Below are 24,110 nucleotides of genomic sequence, written 5' to 3' on the forward strand. Positions count from 1 at the left end.
AGTTCGAAACCAGCCTGAGCAAGAGCGAGACCCCGTCTCTACTATAAATAGAAAGAAATTAATTGGCCAACTAATATATATATAAAATTAGCCAGGCATGGTGGCGCATGCCTGTAGTCCCAGCTACTCGGGAGGCTGAGGCATCAGGATTGCTTGAGCCCAGGAGTTTGAGGTTGCTGTGAGCTAGGCTGACGCCACGGCACACTCACTCTAGCCTGGGCAACAAGCGAGACTCTGTCTCAAAAAAAAAAAAAAAAAGAGGAAAAAGGTAAACATTTATACGGACTTTAAATATGCTTTTATGATTGTGCATGCTCACAGTGCCATTTGAAAGGAAAGGGGTGTCCTGATGGCAGGAAATAAGAATATTAAATATGCCACTGAAATAATGGCCTTGATACAGGCTTTGACTGAGCCCAAGCAGGTGGCCAGGATGGCAAAAAGAAGTCAGGCCACTGGCAGAGCAGCTAAGGAGGCCACTGGAGGTGATCTGTTCCTTGGGGTCATGATATCCTTGCTATATTTAGACCCCCTTAAAAACTAAAGACTGGGCTCTGACGTTTGGGATGGCACAGCTAAATGGAGACAGAATTCTCATTGACTCGTGTTCTACCCAAAGCTTTTGTTCAGCCTCTTATGAGGCACCTACATGAATACACACATGGGGAGCTGGGAGCCTTGATGATGATGCTTTGATGGATTTGGTGGGTTTGGTGGGACCTCATCTGAGAGGACTCCATTTACAAGTAACTGTTTATGTGCTTGCAGAGGTCCAAGGACAGAAAGACAACCTGCTACACAGGAAGCTCTTTCAATGATTGGCAGTTTCATTCAGATGCCTAGGCTTGTATTGGTGGATATCTCTTCGGGCTTGGTAGAGACTTGTCCTACCCAGAGGAAAGAAAGGAGCATAAGGTTACTAGAATCTTTCTGGAGGAACTCACTCCGAGATGGGCTCCTAATAGGAGCTACAGGGCCTTTGCCAAGTTCCTGCATGTGTATAGCAACAGGCCTCAGAGGACGACGGCATGATGGGCATCAACAGTCCAGGGAAAGAGGCCAAGTAAATGGAGAATAACATGCTGGTGACAGAGGCTGTGGACAGACAGCTACGGAGATGACTCAGCAGCTCCTCCTGTTTTTTTTTTTTTTTTTTTAGAGGTAAGTTCTTTTTTTTTATTTCAGCATATTATGGGGGTACAAATGTTAATGTTATGTATATTGCCCATGCCCCCCCCTAGCAGCTCCTCCTACTACAGTGAGGACGTCAGCAGACACCCCATTGCCAATGGAACCCAGGAGCACTCTCCACGGAACCATGGACATTTCACAAGAATGATAATAGACTCTCCTTTGTAGCACAGGTAACCCAGTAGGTAAACAAAGCCCCACACCTAGAATAGAAATTGCACCCATCCTGGAATTGATGCAGGAAACCCATCTAAAGACATTGCTGCTTGCCCTCCTCTGGATAAGGGTAGCTCTTTAGAAGCAGGCTTAAGTTAAGGCCCTGAGAGATAGTTTATAAGAGACTCTTCCTAGTGCCGTGAGGTAAGTTGGTAGTACAACCATGAGTACAAGAAAAAGAGTAAAACAATATGTCAAATGTGTGGGTCAGGTGCTAACCATTACACATGAGTTTACCACTTTCAGGTCCCTGCCCCAGTTGGAAGCAGAGAAGTGGAAGGGACCCTATGAAATTCCTCTAACAACACCACCTCATTAAAATTGTCAGAAGTGAAACCTTGGGTCTATCACACCAAAGTAGAGGTGTAGCCCCCAATGGAGGGGCCAGCCTTTAAGCGATCTAAAGTATCTGTTTTAGAAAAAGAAAGAAATGAAAATGTGATATTTTTGCTGAAAAAAAATCACAAGAAGCACTCTGGGAGGCCGAGGTGGGCAGATTGCTTGAGGTCAGGAGTTCGAAACCAGCCTGAGCAAGACCCCTATATAAATAGAAATTAATTGGCCAACTAATATATAGAGAAAAAAAATTAGCCGGGCATGGTGGTGTATGCCTGTAGTCCCAGCTACTTGGGAGGCTGAGGCAGTAGGATCGCTTGAGCCCAGGAGTTTGAGGTTGCTGTGAGCTAGGCTGACACGACAGCACTCACTCTAGCCTGGGCCACAAAGCGAGACTCTGTCTCAAAAAAAAAAAAAAAAAAATCACAAGATACAAGAAATAAAATTGATTAGATTATAGAAAAATTAAGAATTTCTGTTTAATGCACAATATTATTGACAGAGTTAATGATAAAACATTGGGAAGATATAATAGGCAATTCATAAAAGACAAAAACCAAAAGTAAGAAAAAATTTGAGATGTGCAAATATATTAATAATTAAAATTGCAACAAGATATCATTTTAAACCCATTGCAAATTGAAAAATTAGAAACTTGAACAATGTCAAGTATTGGCAGGGAAATTAGGATGTAGAAATCTCACCATTGGTGGTGGGAATGTAGACTAGTGAGTGCAGTCATTCCAGAGAGTGTGGAGGTCAATATGCACAAGAAATTTTCGTAGAACCAAAGAAGGCATGTACAAGGACATTAATTACACCATTGCTTGTGGCAGCAGGAAGTTGGAGGCAATCTAAGGGGTTGTCACTAGGGTAATAAACAAATAAAGTATAAGGATCTACATAATACAACACCTTACAGCAGTTAGGAGCAAGAGACTAGAAGGCCATGGGGTCAAGGAAAGTTTGTTTTGTTTTGCTTTTTAAGATGGAAGAGCCAGTGTGTTTGCACCTGCAATCTCAGCTACTTGGTAGGCTGAGTCAGGAGGATCATTGAGTTTGAGACCAATGTGGATGATATAAGGAGGAGATCCTAAGGAGACCCTGTCTCAAAAAAAGGAAGACAGAAAGAAAAAAGAAAGAAAGAAAGATGGATGATATTATAGCATGTTTGTATGCTAATGCAAATGATCCAGTAGAGAGAAAAACACTGATAATACAAGAGAAAGGGGATACTGCAGGAAAAACAATCCTTAGGTAGGCAGGAAGGAATGGTCTCTGGTGTAGAACTGGAATGTTCAGTGAAGAACTGGAATGTTGGGGTGAGGGTGGAGATAGGAATGGAGGAGTGACAGTTGGCTTTAAATAGAAGCAAGGACAATTCATTGTAACAAGATGGAAGTGAGAGTATATAGAAGAACTGGGCAGTGGCTAGTGCTTGTCATCTCAGCTACTCAGGAGGCTGAGGCAGGAGGATCACTTAAGGTCAGGAGTTTGAGAGCAGCCTGAGCAAGAGCAAGACCCCATCTCTACTAAAAATAGAAAAATTAGCTAGGCATGGTGGCCACGCCTATAGTCTCAGCTACTGGGGAGGCTGTGGCAGGAGAATCGGCAGGAGAATAGCTTGAGCCCAGGAGTTTGAGGTTGCTGTGAGCTAAACTGATGCCACGGCACTGTAGCACAGGTGACAGAGCAAGACTCCATCTCAAAAAAATATATAAATAAAAGGAGAAAAAAAACCCAAAAAATGTATAGATGAGGGTGCAAGTAAATTGGCCAGATTAGTGGTAGGAAGATAAGGATGTTTTTTCTTTTTTCTCTTTTCTTTTTGAGACAAAGTCTCACTCTGCTGCCCTGGCTAGAGTGCCATGGTGTCAGCCTAGCTCACAGCAACCTCAAACTCCTGGGCTCAAGGCAATCCTGCCTCAGCCTCCCAAGTAGCTGGGGCTACAGGTATGCACAACCATGCCTGGCTAATTTTTTAAATATATTTTTAGTTGGCCAATTAATTTCTATTTTTAGTAGAGACGGGGTCTCGCTCTTGCTCAGGCTGGTTTTGAACTCCTGACTTTGAGTGATCCACCTGCCTTGGTCTCCCAGAGTGCTAGAATTACAGGCGTGAGCCACTGCGCCCGGCCAAGGATATTTTGTTTGACCACTTTTATTTTCACAATTAAATAAGAACCAAAGTCATCAGCTAAGAGTAAGGAAAAATAAAGGGATGCCAGAAAACTGCAGAGCATTCATAAATAGGCCTCCCTTCTTTCATTTATTTAATCAGGGCAGCACCCAACAAAGATGGTCAGTTACATGAAGTTTTAACCACTGTATATATCCTGGGAGATAGTATGATGTTTCTCTAAGTGTTGAAGAATGAATAGATAACAGCAGACACATCTTGGGATCTAGTTGAGAGGGTAAAGGTGGAGTTGGGGATAAAGGAAATAGATACAGCTGGCATTCCTCGAATGCTTCTTAAAGGTTGAGCACAACACAGTAATTTAGAGCTAGCTCTACCTGCCTTTTCTCATTAAGTCCAAACAACAATCTTTTTTTTTCTTTACAGTGGGGCAGCACTCTAACAAATAATGGTTCAGAGAATTCCCCTAAACAACAATCTTATAAGTATATACAACTGTTTATAAACAAGGAAACCAAGGAGCGTTTTCTCCTTCAAAAACCAAAGCCCTGAACAGTAGGTTGAGATGGGGGCGTAATAAAATGAAAGACTCTTTAATCTGGGGGAGAGTAGGTAGGAGTGGAGATCCTTAGTGTTTTAGCTGTGTTATCTGATGGGCATTTGATTCTGAGCAGATGAAGCTTCACTCTCAGTAAAACATAAGAAATCAAACCTGAGTGCTCCTCCTGGTCACCTGATCACCTGGACTACAGTCACCAGGTGGATGACCTTGGAGAAGTCACAGGTTTCCAGTTCTGTAAAATGGAGAGTGATGTTGCCTAGCTCACATAATTTTTATGTTAAGTGACACATTCTCTAAGACATTAAATTTGAGGAAATGCTTTGAAAACGAAATGGTATATGGATGTACCTGTACATGTTAGCCGTTTTGCTGTTGCTATCACTATTATAACTGTTAGGGCCTGTGGTCTGGGCAACTCAACCTCCCCAAGGAGGGCGAAACAGGAACTGAATTATCAAGCAGAGAATGGGCCCTCTAGGTTGCATGTCAATAGAGAGCAGGTTAAAAGAATTTAGCCAATTGTCTTGGCTAGGAGCGAAATTTTTTTTTTCAAGGCGTAATTGTTCTCTAAGTCTTCAGGCTTGAAGTTCTGGGGAAAATAATTAGGCTCTCCCGGCGAGATGTGGAATGCCAATTTTAAGGATTTGAAATTAACGCCAAGTGGGACTTCACTGCCACAGGTTGGGGACCAGAGGGCGCTGGCCGGATCCGTCCCGGGCCTAGCGGGGCTTTAGCAGCGCCCGACCTTCTGGCTGGGATCGCCCGGGCTGGTGCGGGAGGTCTCCGGGGCCCGTGCCATTCGTCTCTAGTGTCCTCTTCGCGTCCCCCTTCCTGCCCACCCCTCCTCCTGCTCTCCAGCGCGAGCCTGGACTTGGCACCCAGGACGGTGTGGGCGCCTGTGGTGGGGACCGTGTGCCCATCTGGGCCCCCAGAAGAGCCGCGGGAACTGCGGCCGCCTGGACGGCGCGGTCAGGCTCCAGTGTGGAAGGGAAGGCAGCTGTTCTCCCAGGCGGCTGTGGGGGGCAGCAGAGGGGACGGCGACAGGTGCGGGAGCCCCTCCCGGGGTAGAAGTGGAAAGGCGGGCTCCGGGGTCTGTTCCCAGGCTGGAAACCAACCCCCACCCCCCCATCCAAATCCCCCGGAGAGGCTGGGCCGGCGCCGGGTCTGGAGGAGGAAGCGGCCGGAGACAGTGCAATTTCACGCGGCCTCCGGGGCTCGGGTTCCTGGGCAGGGTGGACGAGTTATGAGGTTTCAAGTCCCGGGAAAACTGAGGTGGCCTGAACATGAGGCAAAAAACACCCTCCCTCTCAAAAATACACAGAAATATTCACATTCTGAGAGCAAATCCCCCCAAGTGAACCAACCGGCTAGGGGAGTTGAGTGATTTGGTTAATGGGCGAGGCCAACTTCTAGGGGGCCGGGCTTTGGAGCGCCCTCCCCACCCTCATTCATTACCTTTCCCTGGATTTAGGCGCTTTTGGAATCTTGATGTCCCTTTAGCGCAGCTCCTGAGGAAAAATTAGGGCAAGACCCATCCTGGATCTGCTTGGCCAAGTTGCGGGGCCGTGGGGCGTGGCGCGCGCTCGGGGCGGGCAGTCCGAGGCTGCAGCAATCCCTACTCCAGCCTCCGCGGGAGGGGGCGCGGCCGTGACTCACCCCCTTCCCCCTGCGTTCCCTCCCTCCTTCTCTCACAGACCTACACCCCTCCCCTGCCATCCCGCCCCGGACTCCGGCTCCGGCTCCGGTTGCAGTTTGCAACCTCCGGCGCCGCCGCCGCCACCAATTCGCTGGCGGCTCAGGTGGCTCTCGCTTCGATGTCCTAGTCCAGGGGTCCCCGGGCCGGACACGGCTGGGCTCCCTTCACCCACCTCTGAAGTCATGAGGGGGAACGGGGCTCTGCAGGTGCTGGGCTTACTTCTCAGCCTGGCCCGGGGCTCCGAGGTGGGCAACTCGCAGGCAGGTAAGCGGCTCTGGAGCACCGGCGGGCTCGCAACCTGGGAGCCCGACGAGTGCGCGCAGTCCCTGAGGGCAGGGGCAGGGGCAGGGGCTCAGGCGGTGTGGGGGTGGGGGTGTTGACCCCGGGTCCTCTGCGGCCACCTGAGGTCGGGGTGGTCGGGCCTGAGTTCTTGGCGTTGTCCGGGTAGACACGGTATTTCTGGACGCCCCCTTCCCCAGCGCGTCGCCGACCCTCTAATTGGTCTCCCCTGATGAGGCTGATGCCGCAACGAGTAGTTCACACTTCTGAGGGGCCCTGCAGGGAGCGAAGCGGGGACCTTCGTTCTGTAAACAGGAGGAGATGGTTGGAGGTGGGGATCTTTGCGGAAGGGCCTCTGTTTGCTCGCCAGCCCCCTAACCCCCACCCGGCACCTGATTTCTGCAACCCCGAGTTTGGTTGTTTTGCCGACAGGGCGGGGCTACGCAAGGGTTGGAGGGGGTTGTTGTTTTCTGCAGTTGGAAAAACAGGAGTGGCACCTCCTCTTCCGTGAGTGAGCCTGCCCTGGGGAGGGCTGAGATTAACCAGAGGGCCAAGTCCAGGTGACATCAGGGCGAGAGGCCCAGCAGAGGTTGGCTGCCCGATTTCCCTCCAAATAATAGAGCTGGTCTGTCCCAAACTTGACCAACCTCCCTTTGCCAAGACCCAGGTCAATTCAACTAATATTTATTGAGCATCTACTATACACAAGCCCCTGCGCCAGGAGCTATTAAGGCATGGACTTACAGCCTTTTCTTTTCTCTCCCCAACCTGAGGGCTAAGAAGGCACTTGGGCTACCTTCTGAGCCCCCTTTCCTGAAAAGTTCTTCTAGGCCCAGCTTCTACCCACTGCTCCTATTCTGTTTATTGTCTCACACTGTCTCTAGGACTCTAGACAGAGTCCTGGATTGGTCTTCTCTAATCCTCCTCACACTCTCATGCTATCTGTGTCCACTCCTTTGGGGTGTCTCTGGGACTATGGACACCTGACTGGTGCTGGTGTTTCTGGAATTGAAGACCTGTTGAACGCCTCCCATCCCCCCAGATCTCAGTTTGGGGTTTGGCACAGCCAGGGCCCCTTCCCCAGGGTAGGAGTGGGAGAAACCACCTGTGCTTCCCCCACAGTTGCTGGGCCTAAATTTAGACCCTGAGATCTTGGAGATGTGAACACTCCCAGCTGGTGGAGGGGGGTGGTCTGGGGACTGACTGCAGTGGGAGGGACCAGTGGAGTGGCTGTGTAACTGTCCCATCCAGACCCCTGGAATCTTCAACCAGGAACCTGGGAATCCCAGATTCTGGCCACCCTCACTGGAGGAGGCAGGAGGCAGGCATGGTTGGGTCTCTTTACCCTTTATCTGGATCCTGCAGCCTCTGGGCATCCGGCCCTGTCTCAGTCCTTCTATAGCCCCTTTGTCCCGGCTGTGATGGGGGTGGGGGATGTTGGAGGGGAGGCCTCTGGTTGAGGAGGGCTGGAGATTCTTGCTCTGTCCCAGCCTCAGTGCTCTCTACCAAAGGAGGGCCTGTGACATTGCCCCTGCCTGTGCCCCTGCTCCCTGGGTACAGCGGGGATTTTTATAATTCCCCTCCCCCACCCTGCTCCCCAAACTGACTGGTTCCTCCCCAGAGGTGTGCTTATTTCTTTCCCCACCCAGGCCCTTTGCCCCCTGCCTGTATAATATGGACTTTACCCTCAAGGTGGCAGGGAAGTGGGACCTCCAACACTGTATTCTTCCAAGCACAGACACAAAGTCTGCACAAATACTTATGGGCAGGTGGGATGGATGGGCCACCTGAACTACTTCCTGTAAGGAGACCCAAGGACAGATCAATATAGATTTTTGGGCCAGCAAAGGAGATGTGTACATGTTCATGTGTATGTTGTATATATGTGTACGTGCACTCACACACACACCCCGCTTCCTTGTGCAGAAATCTTAGCTCCTCCCTTATGTGGGGAAAAGGATTGGCGCCTTAAGTTGGAAAAGGGGATGTCCTGCCAGGAGGGGGATTGGGTGGGGCTGTTCCAGAAATAATGAACCTTCCTAGTCTCTTTCATTTCAGCCCAAGGACACTGGAGTTCCCAGGTTCCTAGGAGCTCCTGACCTATTTACCCCTCTTTGCTGAAACTAGCCAACCCCTTCCCTTCATTGGGAGTGATAGGGAAGTGGAACACTCAAAGATCAAGTGGTCAGACTAGGGGTGTATCTAGTAGGAGGAGTTGGGGCCTCATCATCTCCCTCCCTCCATTCCCACTCCTGCCTCCCACTGACCTGCCTCAGGGAAGGGTGGTTGGAAAAGGTGGTATCTACCCCCTACTTCCCCCCACGTTCCCCTCCCCCCATACAGTCTGTCACTGAGCCAGAGGAGAGAGACTGGGGTGGGGTTCAGGATTTCCCACAGCCTATTGCCCTCCACATTTACAAAGAAAAGTGAACTCCCAATACTTGACATGCCTCATGTGCCTCTGGTCTAGACTCTCCCCTAGTGTGGGTAAGGATTGCCATGTTGGAAGTCTTTTTAATGAATCTCTTCTAACAATGAAATCACATGGAAGGCTCAGAGTGGGGAGTGTGCTACTGTTTCCTTCTAGGCTACTCTGTATTTGCTGAAAAATACTCTGGGGTTAGAAAGTGATGCTAAGGGAGCTGGAGTGCCTGGGCTAGGGGAAGGGAATGAGAAGGAAAGCCCCAGAGTTTAGGAAGGGGGGAGGCAGCCAGCTCCTTATCTTCCACCTTTAAAGACAAAGCTCCCATTGACACCCCCAACCACCACCAGAGCTCCCCCCTCTAGTGAGGTCACTTAGTCTGAGCCCAAGGCTTGAGGGTGGAGGGGGGGTGCTGCTAAGGACAGGGTGTCTGGGGACAGGGTGGGGCAGCCCCCTCCTCCTGGATAGAATTGCCTCATTGTGGGCTGGACTGTGGCCCCAGGCACTGCCCCCACCCTCTGCCCCATCCCACCCTCAGTAGACACAATAGGGGCTGTGTGCTAGCCCCAAAGAGATGTTTATTCCAGGACCTAGTGAGAGAGGCAGGATGAGGGTAAAGAAGTCAGTGCCCTGGTTGGAGGGGGAGAACAGGGTAATCAAAGTTGTGGTCCTTTCCTAACTTCTCCTTTCTAGAGAGGGAAAAAAAAATTTCCATCTTCCTTGATTAACCCCTTAGTACCCAAAGCAGTACCTGAAAGAGGCACAGAGGGTCCCTGGAAGAAAAAGGAAACCCTTTCACCTTCGCGTTCAGGGTATGGTGAGGGGATTCTAAGAAGAGAGGAGGCTCTCAGGCCATTATGGGCCTATCTGTCCCTGGTGGGTAGGGTTGGAGCAAATGCCTTCTGATCCTGTTGAATGTTACTGGAAGAGGGCAACCAAGGGGCTGGTCTTGGGGGATGGCAAATGGGGCTGAGACCTTGCATCCAGCCCTCTGCCACTCTTCCCTCCATTTTGAACAGTGTGTCCTGGGACTTTGAATGGGCTGAGTGTGACTGGCGATGCTGAGAACCAATACCAGACTCTGTACAAGCTCTACGAGAGGTGTGAGGTGGTGATGGGGAACCTGGAGATTGTGCTCACAGGACACAATGCCGACCTCTCCTTCCTGCAGGTTTGAGTGCCGGTCTCCTTCCTTGACCTGTTGCTCTTTATTCTCCCCATAGAAGCCTCCTTCCCTTTCTCAGGGCTACCCTCTGCTGGAGTTCAGCATTCCTAGGACTCAATAGCTCCTAAGATTCAAACCTATGTTTATGCAGACAATGAGTGGAACCGGGGACCTATGCTGTTTAGCCAGGGATATATAGGGGGGCAGGGGCAGGGGTAGGTGTGTTCTGTGATGGTGCAAAGGAAGCAGGGACTAATACAAAGACACACCTGAGGACTGGGAGGCACCTAGAGAGATGAGGAAGGAACTAAGCCAGGACCCTCCTGGCATGAGGAGCTTTGAGAAGAAAAAGTAGGAAACTAGAATGCCTTTATGATTTCTGCTTTCTATCTTCTCTGCTGGAAGTGACAGGTTTGTGTGACACAGTCTACTTCCTACTGCAAAACAGGAATTAGAAAGACTTGAAAGAGTTAAGGATTCCAGAATGCCTGAAGGAGGTAGAGGGGACTGAGACTTTTTGCCCTGTCATGCCTCTCATTGACACAATCTGCTCTATCACAGTGGATCCGAGAAGTGACAGGCTACATCCTCGTGGCCATGAATGAATTTTCTACACTACCACTGCCCAACCTCCGAGTGGTGCGGGGCACACAGGTCTATGATGGGAAGTTTGCCATCTTTGTCATGTTGAACTATAACACCAACTCCAGCCACGCTCTGCGCCAGCTCCGCTTTACTCAGCTCACCGGTCAGTTCCTGATGACTCCTGGCCTTGCCCCTCAGCCACCCTATTGACTGGCACCTCCCTGATGATAACCCAAGACTGTTCACCCTAAGTGCCCCTTCCAAGGTGCCCACTCCCTTAACAGTAGAGGGCCCCCGATGAGGAACTGAGGGTATCTGCTCCAGGGAGAGGGTCCTCTGTCCCATTGGGGCTAGAGTTGGAGCTGATCTGTTACACATTTCTCTAACTTCAAAGTACAGTGTCCCTTGATGTCCTTCCTTCCCTGGGAATCCTACCTTTCTCCCTCCCAAACTCCCACAGGGCAGAGGCAGAGGCACATAGGGGTTAAATACCACCTGGCCACCTGCTACTTCTCCCTGTCCCAGTCAGTTAGAAAACACACAGGTAGGGCTGGGGGGGGGGCGGGTGTTGAGTCAGAGATGTTCTCCTTTTTTCCTTTCCCTTCCCCCACTGGCTAAACCGGATCTGGACAGGTGTCTGAAGAGGCAGGAGTTTCTTTTGGCCTGACTCCTCTTATAAGGCGAGCCTTCTCTGCAGCTGGAATTTAATTGGACATATGTGTCTGCCCCGTTTCCTATGCTGCCAAGTCTCGGATGTCTTTTGGATTGGTGGGAAGGTAGAGTTCTGCCATAGCCCTTGACTTTGTCACTTCTTTTCCTTACCTCAGAGATTCTGTCAGGGGGCGTTTATATTGAGAAGAATGATAAACTTTGTCACATGGACACAATTGACTGGAGGGACATCGTGAGGGACCGAGACGCTGAGATAGTGGTGAAAGACAATGGCAGAAGCTGTGAGTGGCCATGATAAAGACTGCCCCCTCTGCCCCACCAAACTAGAGTGATTCCTTTCCCATCGTCGTTACATCCCTGCTCTGAACCCATCTCTCCACTGAACAAACACTTCAGGCCCTAGACCCAAGAGCCTGCCAGGAGGGACCAGGCCAGTTGCCCTGGAACCCAAACCACAGAGGAGGTATATCAAGAATAGGCACAAAAAGAACTCTCAGTACTAAACAGGGAATCCAGATCTTTCAACTCTGCAGCCATTACTCTTTCCATCACAATCTACTCCCTTCTCCTTGGAACCCACCTACTCTTGAACATAATCTGTTGCTCCCTGGCCATTCACACACATATCTTCCTGCTGGGTTCAGTTTGCCAAGGAGAAACCAAGTTCCTGGGTTGGGATTGAGGCTGAGCTTGGCATTTGCCCCAGTCCCTCCCCTTCAGCTGCCCAGTGGGTGGTGTGGAGGCGTGGCTCCACCCTTTGTTGACAGGTTTACTTGAGCCCAGCCCTGCTCTCCAAGAGCAGGGAGGGACATAGCCCTGGCTCTTTGCTTCTTGGGATTGAGGTGTTTGTGTGCTGACATCATACCCTGTTGATTCAAGCAAACCTGTCCTAGCCCTGACAGCCCTTTGTGTTGCCTTCCTTCCTAACCAGGTCCCCCCTGTCATGAGGCCTGCAAGGGACGATGCTGGGGTCCCGGACCAGAAGACTGCCAGACATGTGGGTTTGAACTTTTCTCCAAAAACTTTAAACTCATATGCTTTCATATCCCTGCCTACCCAAGCCTGTGCCAACCCTGGGGATAGTGATGAGAAGTGACCTCAGAATACAGTCCTAAGAGCCCTGACAGCCATGCTTTCTCTACTTCCACAGTGACCAAGACCATCTGTGCCCCTCAGTGTAATGGTCACTGCTTTGGGCCCAACCCCAACCAGTGCTGCCATGATGAGTGTGCAGGGGGCTGCTCAGGCCCTCAGGACACAGACTGCTTTGTATGTACTCTTACCATTTGCCTGGGTTTGAAATAGGGGTGGGAACTTTGGGGAGGAGGTAGGAGTACATATGTAACATGAATTTTACGACTCTCCTATGTTCCCAGGCCTGCCGACACTTCAATGACAGTGGAGCCTGCGTACCCCGGTGCCCACTGCCTCTTGTCTATAATAAGCTAACTTTCCAGCTGGAACCCAATCCCCACACCAAGTATCAGTATGGAGGAGTTTGTGTAGCCAGCTGTCCCCGTAAGTGTCTGAGGGGAAAGACTGACAATAGTGGATCCAGAATTCTAACAAAATTTTGGGAGCCAAAAGGCATCAAGTGGGGAGCTCAGAAGGCAAATTGGTCATGATCATCTAACCACCCCCAGAGAGTACCCCCACTTACGTCCCCATGACTACCAGCTATTGCCCTTACTTCTATTCTTTGTAGCAACATAAAGCAAAGGGACTTTCTAATGTACAGGACAGCACTTAAGGGACCTAGGGTGGTAGGTGGGGACAAATCCCAGTGCAGAGCAGGAGGGAGAAGGGCCCGGGGGTGGGGAGGTTCAATTGGTAGTTAGCAGTGTTCCTCCCTCACCTCTAATGGTACCCTCCTGTTTCCTAGACAACTTTGTGGTGGATCTGACTTCCTGTGTCAGAGCCTGTCCTCCCGACAAAATGGAAGTAGATAAAAATGGGCTCAAGATGTGTGAGCCTTGTGGGGGGCTATGCCCCAAAGGTGAGTAGGAGATGGTAAGAACTTGTAAAGAGACATCCTTTTCTCTAAGACTGTTCAGACCACCCCCTCTGAGTGTCCTTTGTGTTTACAGCCTGTGAGGGGACAGGTTCTGGGAGCCGCTTCCAGACCGTGGACTCAAGCAACATCGATGGATTTGTGAACTGCACCAAGATCCTGGGCAACTTGGACTTTCTTATCACTGGCCTAAATGGGTTAGAGATCCTGCCTTCCCTCCCTAGTCCTCCACCCCATCTATGCCTCACAGTTCATTTCCTTCCTAAACCTTCCTATGTGGAGCTGCTAGGAATCTAAGTCATAAAGTCTTATCGGTTACAAAGAACCTAGGGGAATGCTTAACTCAACCTCCTATCCATTGCTTAAAGATGTCCCTGAATTCCCTCAGGGACATCCTTAAGCAATCCAACATCACCCTGCCAAGGAACAAGGGACAGGGACAACAGTGCATCCTTCTTCTTAAAGCTTCCTAAAAGTTCTTCCCTATATCTATTTATTTATTTAATTTAATTTAATTTAATTTAATTTAATTTTATTTTTGAGACAGAGTCTCACTTGGTTGCCCAGGCTAGAGTGAGTGCCATGGCATCAGCCTAGCTCACAGCAACCTCAAACTCCTGGGCTCAAGCAATCCTACTGCCTCAGCCTCCCTAGTAGCTGGCACTACAGGCATGCGCCACCATGGCCAGCTAATTTTTTCTATATATATTAGTTGTCCAATTAATTTCTTTCTATTTATAGTAGAGATGGGGTCTTGCTCTTGCTCAGGCTGGTTTTGAACTCCTGACCTCGAGCAATCCGCCTTAGTCTCCCAGAGTGCTTGGATAACAGGCGTGAGGCACCTCGCCCGGCCTGAACTCCTGAGTTTGAGCGATCCGCCTGCTTTGGACTCCCAGAGTGCTAGGATTACAGGCGTGAACCACCGCACCCGGCCAATTTTTTAGTTTTTTGTAGAGACAGGGGTCTCACTAAATTGCCCAGGCTGGTCTGAAAGTCCTGGACTCAAGCAACCCTCCCCTTAGCCTTCCAAAGTGTGGGGATTATGAGTGTGAGCCACCAAGCCCAGCCTATTCAATGGTTTAAAATCGTTTTGAATCATTATTTATTTTGGTGTTTATTTGTCCCTAATTTGGTCATTGAGAGCCCCTTCAAACTGGCGCCTGTGTTTTTTGGGCTATACCCAAAACTCATTCTTTGAGTACTCATTCTTTGAGTACTTTCTTACTTTTTTGTACACGATGCCCTATGCTCATTTTATATTTCTTCTGCCCCAGCGTCTCCAAAGAACCCTGTTTCCTTTTAGTGGAAAGTGATATTTAAAAACCAAGTTTGGAGGCTAGGTGTGCTCATTGCTAATACCTATTATACCTCTACCTTGTTGACTGCTTTTTATTGTTCTCCCCAGAGACCCTTGGCACAAGATCCCTGCCCTGGACCCTGAGAAGCTCAATGTCTTCCAGACAGTACGAGAGATCACAGGTAAGTGGGAGTAGAGGCTGCCCTTTCTGAGAGGAATAGGTGAACTACTGGCATCAACTGTGGTATAACTACTTGAGAAAATCATGTCCCAAGTTGTAAGGAAGGAAGAAAAACAAAAACAAGTTATAGTGGAGGAGCCAGAAGAAGCTGAGAAAGAGGAAGGGGAGAAGACTCCCTGCTGACATGCCTGTCTTCAACCCCTCAGGTTACCTGAACATCCAATCCTGGCCTCCCCACATGCACAACTTCAGTGTTTTTTCCAACCTGACAACCATTGGAGGCAGAAGCCTCTACAAGTGAGTAAGGGGTGTGGAGCTGATGGCATCTCCAGGCAATGAACCCTGTTTTTTAGGCATTCTTGGATGAAATACGAGGCACTGACTCATACAGCAGGCCCAGAGGGTCTGAGAGTTTGATGGGGAAAAGGCAAAAGGAGAGGCATCCCTCTCGGTGGGTCTGACCAGCTCAGGGCAAATTTTTGTTGAATAAAATGAATCCACTGCGTGGATAATTTTCCCTTAGTAGTGTCCCCTCTCATCCTGTCTCCTTACTCTCAGCCGGGGCTTCTCGTTGTTGATCATGAAGAACTTGAATGTAACATCCCTGGGCCTCCGATCCCTGAAGGAAATTAGTGCTGGGCGTATCTACATAAGTGCCAATCGGCAGCTCTGCTACCACCATTCTTTGAACTGGACCAAGCTGCTTCGGGGGCCTTCAGAAGAGAGACTAGACATCAAGCATAATCGGCCCCGGAGAGAATGTGGTGAGGGGAAAGGGCCCACTGGCTGGTGAGAACAGGTAGTCAGGCAGGACAGGCCGTAAGGATTATTCTACCCTGGAAGAGGGAGTAGGCTTGGGGATGGAACTACAGAGAAGGGGGGTATTAGGTTGGAAGAAATAATGAGGAAGAGTTAAGGGGAGGGCTTGTTAGGGATCCTCAGACTCCTCTCCTAATCTACCCCTTCCTTTCCAGTGGCAGAAGGCAAAGTGTGTGACCCACTGTGCTCCTCTGGGGGATGCTGGGGCCCAGGCCCTGGTCAGTGCTTATCCTGTCGGAACTACAGCCGAGGAGGTGTCTGTGTGACCCACTGCAACTTTCTGAATGGGTACAGTGAGGGGACATAGTCAAGAACAGGCAGGGGTGGGGCCCTGGGATGGAGCTGTTCAGGTGGCACCTGACAGCCTTTAGACAGCTTTCTGCATATGCCTTGGTGGGAATGAGGTAGGAGACCTGTGGGCATGGAATCAGGGCATGATGGTTAGGACTTGAAAGTGACCCCCTTCCCTTTATCCCCCACTGCAGGGAGCCTCGTGAGTTTGCCCATGAGGCTGAATGCTTCTCCTGCCACTCGGAATGCCAACTCATGGAAGGCACTGTCACATGCAATGGCTCGGTATAGTAGTAGCACCATAATCGCTAAGGCAGATAGGCAAGGGGCAACACTTAGAGCATCTAAGGAATGATAAAGCCAAATCCCAGAGACAGCATAGGGAGGCCAGATAATGCTAGGGATTATGGATGGAGGATCCTGAATGGCTGGGTTGGACTTTGCTGAGCGGTATGGCATTGACGTTGGAATCCAATTCTTCCTGACCTGCTTTCTTCTACTCAGGGCTCTGATGCTTGCGCCCAATGTGCCCATTTTCGAGATGGGCCCCACTGTGTGAGTAGCTGTCCCAATGGAGTCCTAGGTGCCAAGGGCCCCATCTACAAGTACCCGGATATTCAGAATGAATGTCGTCCCTGCCATGAGAACTGCACACAAGGGTCAGTAACACAATGATGAGAAGAGGGGTCAGACTGAAGGGCAGGAGCAGGTGAAGAGAGCAGAAAGAAGAGGGGGACTGTGATTTAAGGATCACTCCCAGCTGTGTAGTAAAGAATTAGAGAAGAGGAAACTTAATAACAGCAAAAAATTACACTACAGTTTTGGGAACCTGAAATAACCTCAGCTCAGAGGAGTTTCATTACAAAAGGGGCTCTGGGAGGGCTGGTGAGCTGGAGATGCCAAGTTTTGGGATAGGTTTTGGGCTCCAGGATAGGATGCCATGGTAGGTTCTGGAAAAGCTTTTGTAGGTTGAGGCCATTGGAATGGAGCCTCTATTGTTCAAGCTCCCATTTAAGGTGTTGACTATCTTCTCTAGGTGTAAAGGACCAGAGCTACAAGACTGTTTAGGCCAACCATTGGAGCTGATCAGGTATAATGGGGCTTGGAGATTCTGGAAGCTGGGGATATTTGGGAGAGAAGCTAGGGTGAGGGGGGTTACTTGCAGGGAAGAGTGAGTCTCTATTCAATCTGGCCTTTTGTATACATAGGCCATTATCACTTGAAACATAAGAATCCAGGCTTCTGGCCTTCCTTTCCTAAAATTAATTTGTAATAGCCTAAGGGTGGTCTACATTTAGGTTAGTCAGTGCTCAAGGAGATATGTGTGTGTGTGTGTGTGTGTAAGTTAAATTCTTGTCCCAGATCTGCACCATACCTTGGCACAGGTGTAGATATTTGTAAGGGGGGTATATACCCAGGATAATACTGGGTTTCTCTATATTCCATAGCAAAACCCATCTGACAATGGCTTTGACGGTGGTAGTAGGATTGGTAGCAATTTTCCTGATCCTGGGTGGCACTTTTCTCTATTGGCGTGGGCGCCGGATTCAGAATAAAAGGGCTATGAGACGCTACTTGGAACGAGGCGAGGTGAGTACTTAGAGCTTAATTTTGAGAGGCACCCTGTGCCATCTGCACCCAGAAGTCAGTGATGTGATGAGCATCACTCCCCTCCTCCTTCACTCGAGATTTGACTCCTTTCTTTAAGGAGATAGTGTGATTCGCTAGAAAGAACACTGCTCAGAGAAATGGGAGGCATGATTTTGCCATTAATTTGCTACATGACTTTGAAGAAGTTACTTCTGTGTCTAAGTTTATACATCTAAATAGAGGAAATATCATTCCTCTGTATGGCTGTAAGGGCAAAAGCGGACAATGTATGTGAAAGTGCTTTGAAAAGCACAGAGCACTGTATAAAAGGCACTCGAGGTGGTGATACTATTACTCTCTCCAGATGAACCCCCTTCCCCCTCCCCCATCAAAAGGAAAACCCAACTCTCTGGATTCCTAATCTCATGAACACAAACAATTGCCACCATCAAGCTGGTGTAGTGGCTCACGCCTGTAATCTTAGCACTCTGGGAGGCCAAGGCAGGACAATCACATGAGGTCAGAAGTTTGAGACCAGTCTGAGCAAGAGTGAGACCCTGTCTCTACTAAAAATAGAAAAAATTAGCAGTGCGTGGTGACACTCACCTGTAGTCCCAGCTACTTGGGAGGCTGCAGGAGGATCCCTTGAGCCCAGGAGTTTGAGGTTGCTGTGAGCTAGGCTGATGCCACAGCACTCTAGCCCAGCAACAGAACAAGACTCTGTCTCAAAAAAAAAAAAAAAAAAAAAAAAAAAAAAAAAATTCCACAGGGTCTGTTATTCCTCAATATGCCTACAATGTTTTCCAGGACTAAAGATAATTTCTCTTCCTGTCCTTTGGGCTCTACTGTGTTTGGCATCTACTTATGGGCAGTGGGTTGGAGTGGGATGTGAGAATGGGCTTTCCTGAATACCTCCTTCCCATCTGCTCCTTAGAGCATAGAGCCTCTGGATCCCAGTGAGAAGGCTAACAAAGTCTTGGCCAGAATCTTCAAAGAGACAGAGCTGAGGAAGCTTAAAGTGCTTGGCTCGGGTGTCTTTGGAACTGTGCACAAAGTGAGTGATCCACAGGAAGGCTGGAGAGGTGGGGAAAGATCTAGGGCAAAGGGGAGAAAAATTTTAGCAAAGGGCTGTCCTGCCTGGGGAGAATGACGCTAGACTGACTCCTGTCCTAAACTTCCCAGGGAGTGTGGATCCCTGAGGGTGAATCAATCAAGATTCCAGTCTGCATTAAAGTCATTGAGGACAAGAGTGGACGGCAGAGTTTTCAAGCTGTGACAGATGTAAGTGAAGGAAAAGGATTTTGTATGCTACTAGGAAAGAGGACAGTATTAGATAAAGTCATGTAGAAGCATGGTCCTGTGTTAGCAGCTAATATGTTAGCCATTATGTTAGTATGTTAATATGTTAGCCATGTTGATGTACTTGAACATCGGGGGATTCCTGGTCTGGGTGTACATGTGCAGACTGTATGTGAATCTGTTTGTTTCCTGGATAACACCTTTTGTGTCTCTTAGCATATGCTGGCCATTGGCAGTCTAGACCATGCCCACATTGTACGGTTACTGGGACTATGCCCAGGGTCATCTCTGCAGCTTGTCACTCAATACTTGCCTCTGGGTTCCTTGCTGGATCATGTGAGACAACACCGGGGGGCACTGGGGCCACAGCTGCTGCTCAACTGGGGAGTACAAATTGCAAAGGTAAGAGGAGCCTAGAGGAGCCCTATAATAAGAACTGCTGGGGGGAGAGGGGGACAGGAAGAGAAGGGGGAAGAAGGTTGAAGTTCTGAGAGGTGCCTTCAGGGTTTGGGAGGATTCTAGATCTCAATGACTGTTCCCCCAACCCTGGGAATACTTTCTTCCCTTATAGGGTATGTACTACCTTGAGGAGCATGGTATGGTGCATAGGAACCTGGCTGCCCGAAATGTGCTACTTAAGTCACCTAGTCAGGTTCAGGTGGCAGATTTTGGTGTGGCTGATCTGCTGCCACCGGATGATAAACAGCTACTACACAGTGAGGCGAAGGTGAGGTAACACAAAGTGCTGGGTAAGGAGGTGGGAGTGGAGTCAAGCATGGGGATAGGGAGCAGTCAGTGGTCTCCTTCAGGGGCAGGGCAGATGCTTCATAGTAAGTTTAAGAAGAGAAAGCTAAGGCCGGGTGTGGTGGCTCACACCTATAATCCTAGCACTCTGGGAAGCCAGGGTGGGAGTGCTGCTTGAGCTCAGGAGTTCAAGACCAGCCTGAATAAGGTTGAGAACTCTTCTCTAATAAAAATAGAAAAATTAACCAGGCATGATGGTGTGTGCCTGTAGTCCCAGCTACTTGGGAGGCTAAGACAGGAGGATTGCTTGAGCTCAGGAATTTGAGGTTGCTGTGACCTATGATGACACCACTGTATTCTACCTGGGGTGACTGAGTGATACCCTGTCTCAAAAAAAAAGAAAGCTAGAGATGTCAGAGATTTAAGTTCAGAGAGCAACAAGCAACAAAGAAAAGAATAAGATAACTTGGGACTTGGAAATGCTAAGAAAATTTGTGGAAATCAACTGGTGACACCTTTATCTTTAATCCTCAGACTCCAATTAAGTGGATGGCCCTTGAGAGTATTCACTTTGGGAAATACACACACCAGAGTGACGTCTGGAGCTATGGTCAGTGCATCTCATTGCCCTCTATACCATCACTGGACCAAATTTCACAACTGCCTTTTGAGACCCCCTCTCTTATAATCTCTAAGGACTTCAGATCCTTGTGTCAAATCAGGTTCTGGCCAGGTGCAGTAGCTCACGCCTGTAATCTCAGCATTGGGAGCACTTTGGGAGGCCAAGGCAGAAGGATCGGTTGAGGTCAGGAGTTCAAGACCAGTCTGAACATAGCAAGACCACATCTCTACAAAAAGTATTTTAAATTTTAAAAATATTATACAAGCATGGTGGCTCATGCCTGTAGTCCTAGATACTTGGGAGGCTGAGGCAGGAAGATCACTTGAGCCCAGGAGTTCAAGGTTACAGTGAACTATGATTGTGCCTCTGCATTCGAGCCTGAGCAAAAATAAATCGGGTTCTGCCTTCCCTTCACTTCATGCCCCTGTCTACTATTTTACCATCTACTAGTCCATTTCTTCCTGTCATCAGGTGTGACAGTTTGGGAGTTGATGACCTTTGGGGCAGAGCCCTATGCAGGACTGCGATTGGCTGAAGTACCAGACCTGCTAGAGAAGGGGGAGCGGTTGGCACAGCCCCAGATCTGTACCATTGATGTCTACATGGTGATGGTCAAGTGTGAGTTACCTGCTGACCCCAACCATTTTCTGACTTCCTTCCCTACTTGTCTTATGGCTCTATTCCCGTTTATGTCTCTACCTCCTACGTTTTACCCCTAGGTTGGATGATTGATGAGAACATTCGCCCAACCTTTAAAGAACTAGCCAATGAGTTCACCAGGATGGCCCGAGACCCACCCCGGTATCTGGTCATAAAGGTAAGTAGGGACTAAGAGGTGTCAAGGAAATTTAGAGAAAGGGGGACTTGGCTGGAACTAGGATTCACCCTAACAATTATCTGCCCCTATAGAGAGAGAGTGGATCTGGAATAGCACCTGGGGGAGAGCCCTCTGCTCTGACAAACAAGGAACTGGAGGAAGTAGAGCTGGAACCAGAACTAGACCTAGACCTAGACTTGGAAGCAGAGGAGGACAACCTGGCAAGCACATTGGGCTCTGCCCTCAGCCTACCAGTTGGAACACTTAATCGACCACGTGGGGTAAGACACCTTCTAATTACCAATTCTCTGCACCCTGTGAGCCCTCATGAACCCTATAGATACCTATATTAACCACTTAAAGCCCCCATGGTAAGAGTAGAGTTCTCCCTTAAACCTTTTCCTTATTTTTTTTCATCCTAGAGCCAGAGCCTTTTAAGTCCATCATCTGGGTACATGCCCATGAACCAGGGTAATCTTGGGGAAGCTTGCCAGGTAAGGTCTGTTGCTGGCATCCTGGGTCTTAGGATCAGAATGATAGGGGTAGTGTGGGAGGCATTAGAAACCTTTAAGGTTTAATCTGTGTCCTACAAAAAAGGCATTGAACTATCCATTCGCCTTCTTTCCTTGTCTCTATGTAAATCTCCTTGTATTATTTTGTTTATTTTCCCCTTTAGGATTCTGCAGTTTGTGGAGGTAGTGAACGGTGTCCCCGTCCAGTCTCTCTGCATCCAATGCCACGGGCACGCCTGACATCAGAGTCATCAGAGGGCCATGTGACAGGCTCTGAGGCCGAGCTCCACGAGAAGGTGTCAATGTGTAGGAGCCGGAGTCGGAGCCCACGGCCCCGTGGAGACAGCGCATACCATTCCCAGCGCCACAGTCTGCTTACTCCTGTCACCCCACTCTCCCCACCAGGGTTAGAGGAAGAGGATGTCAACGGTTATGTCATGCCAGATACACACCTCAAAGGTGCCTGATCTTCCTAGGGCTTTCCTCAATTCTTCCTCTAATCCTTTCTCTGGGCTCCTCTTAATTCTTTTGTCTTCTCTGATCATGTGTTTCCCTATTCATTTTTATCTAATTTCTCCCATCCCCCACTGCCTATTACCATCATGTTCTCCACATACCTAGCCTCTCTTCTCAACCCCTAGGTACTTCCTCCTCCCGAGAAGGCACTCTTTCTTCAGTGGGTCTCAGTTCGGTCCTGGGTACTGAAGATGATGAAGATGAGGAGTATGAATACATGAACCGGAGAAGGCACAGTCCACCTCGTCCCCCCAGACCAAGTTCCCTCGAGGACCTGGGTTATGAGTACATGGATGTGGGATCAGACCTCAGTGCCTCTCTGGGCAGCACACAGAGTTGCCCACTCCACCCTGTGCCCATCATGCCCACTGCTGGCACAACTCCAGATGAGGACTATGAATATATGAATCGGCGACGTGGTGGAGGTGGTCCTGGGGGGGATTATGCAGCAATGGCAGCCTGCCCAGCAGCTGAGCAAGGGTATGAAGAAATGAGAGCTTTCCAGGGGCCTGGACATCATGCCCCCCATGTTCATTATGCCCGCCTTAAAACTCTACGTAGCCTAGAAGCTACTGACTCCGCCTTTGATAACCCTGATTACTGGCATAGCAGGCTTTTCCCCAAGGTTAATGCCCAGAGAACATAACCCCTGCTCCCTGAGGCACTCAGGGAGCATTTGATGGCAGCTAGTGCCTCTAGAGGGTACCCCTCTTCTCCCTATTCCCTCTCCCTCTCTCTCACAGGTCTCAGCCCTATTTTCCCAGTCTTAGACAATTCCATTCAACATTTGGAGGCTTTTAAACACTTTGACAAAAAATTCTTGTGATATGTAGCCAGCTGTGCATTTTCTTCTCTTTCCTAACCCCAGGAAAGGAGAAGGTTTTTCCCTATTTCGTGTGCTTTCCCAATCCCATTCCTCAGCTTCCTGACAGGGACTCCAGGAGATATGAAGGATTACTCTCCATGTCCCTTTCTCTCAGGCTCTGACTTGTTGGGACTAGGCTCTTAGTATGCCTTTGTTTCCCATCAGAAACAGAAATGGGAGGAGACCTGGCAGAGGAAAGTATTATAAAATTTTGGCTTCTGATTCTTAACCTCCTAGAAAGACTGGGAAGCTTAAAATTTTATGGAATGCAGAAAGAGGTTTGGAATACTGTTAATTGAGGACTTACTATGAGCTAAGCATCATGCTAAACTTTACCTACATTATCTCACTTAATCCTTTATGATCCTTACAATTCTGTGAGATATATAGTATCCTATTTACAAATAAAGAAACTGAGCCTTAAAGAAATTAAGTAAATTAAGCACCAGGTCCAGGATTCAAAATTTTCCTAATTCCAGTGCAAGTCTCCTACTGTAAGGTATCAAGGAAAATTGATATAAGTCAGAGCCTTATAAGGGTCATTGTTTTCTTACTTTTGCACTGAATCAAGTCTAACCCCAACAACCACGTCCTCGTCCTATACTCAGACCTCATCTCAGGAAGTGGTGGGGGGGTATCAGAAGGAAAAATAACTGGACATCTTTGTGTAAACCATAACCCAAACCCACTATAAATGATTTCCACTCCTTACCCACAAGGGTCCCCGAAATCCACTTTTAGGAGCTATTCTCATCCAGTAGTGAGAAGCTTCCAGGTGGGACAGAAAGAAGACCCAGCTTCAGACCTCTGTCCCCTGGGATGGAGAACTAGAGGAAAATGTATGTTGTATCATTGAAGTTTTTGTTTTGTTTTTATACACGTCTGAATAAAAATGCCAAAGTTTTTCCAGCTTCCTGTCTGAAACACACATTTAGTGTGTTAAATAAGAGACTGCCCCCTTTCTCTGCTCCTCAGCAGTGGATAGTTAACTTTCTCTGTCTTTTTAAAGTCCTACTCGGTACCATCCAGCTTTCTCCAGCCCTATTTTTTACTTGTATTCCCTTAAAACAAGCATAATGCACAGTCCTTTTCATTTAGGGTTTTACTAGGAATCTACAGAGCAACCAACTTGGCAGAGTAACACAAAAAAAGTACGTGTTTGGTGAAGTTAGAAAAAGCCCTATAGCTAGAGAAACTAAGTTCTGTGTGGTGAAAATAAAATTTAAAAAGTAAAAAAATATTTAAAAAAAAAAAAGCCCTATAGACACACTTTCTCCTTTAG

At 48.7% G+C, this 24,110-nt stretch overlaps 1 protein-coding gene across 1 annotated transcript; it reads left to right on the forward strand.

The window, feature by feature from the left end:
• The first annotated feature begins 6,167 nt into the window (after nucleotides 1-6,167).
• Nucleotides 6,168-23,740, forward strand: ERBB3 (erb-b2 receptor tyrosine kinase 3). Its single transcript, XM_012753321.3, has 28 exons — nucleotides 6,168-6,405; nucleotides 9,862-10,013; nucleotides 10,569-10,755; nucleotides 11,420-11,545; nucleotides 12,196-12,261; nucleotides 12,415-12,533; nucleotides 12,641-12,782; nucleotides 13,147-13,260; nucleotides 13,352-13,472; nucleotides 14,681-14,754; nucleotides 14,960-15,050; nucleotides 15,312-15,517; nucleotides 15,728-15,860; nucleotides 16,058-16,148; nucleotides 16,368-16,522; nucleotides 16,900-16,953; nucleotides 17,312-17,453; nucleotides 18,388-18,507; nucleotides 18,636-18,734; nucleotides 18,969-19,154; nucleotides 19,324-19,479; nucleotides 20,031-20,106; nucleotides 20,590-20,736; nucleotides 20,838-20,935; nucleotides 21,028-21,216; nucleotides 21,358-21,429; nucleotides 21,612-21,906; nucleotides 22,089-23,740. Exons 1-28 carry the CDS (start codon nucleotides 6,324-6,326, stop codon nucleotides 22,607-22,609), a joined length of 4,014 nt encoding a protein of 1,337 aa, XP_012608775.1. The 5' UTR covers nucleotides 6,168-6,323; the 3' UTR covers nucleotides 22,610-23,740.
• The last annotated feature ends 370 nt before the right edge of the window (nucleotides 23,741-24,110 follow it).

The sequence above is a fragment of the Microcebus murinus genome, chromosome 10 (assembly GCF_040939455.1).
Source record: "Microcebus murinus isolate Inina chromosome 10, M.murinus_Inina_mat1.0, whole genome shotgun sequence".
Taxonomy (NCBI): Eukaryota; Metazoa; Chordata; class Mammalia; order Primates; family Cheirogaleidae; genus Microcebus; species Microcebus murinus.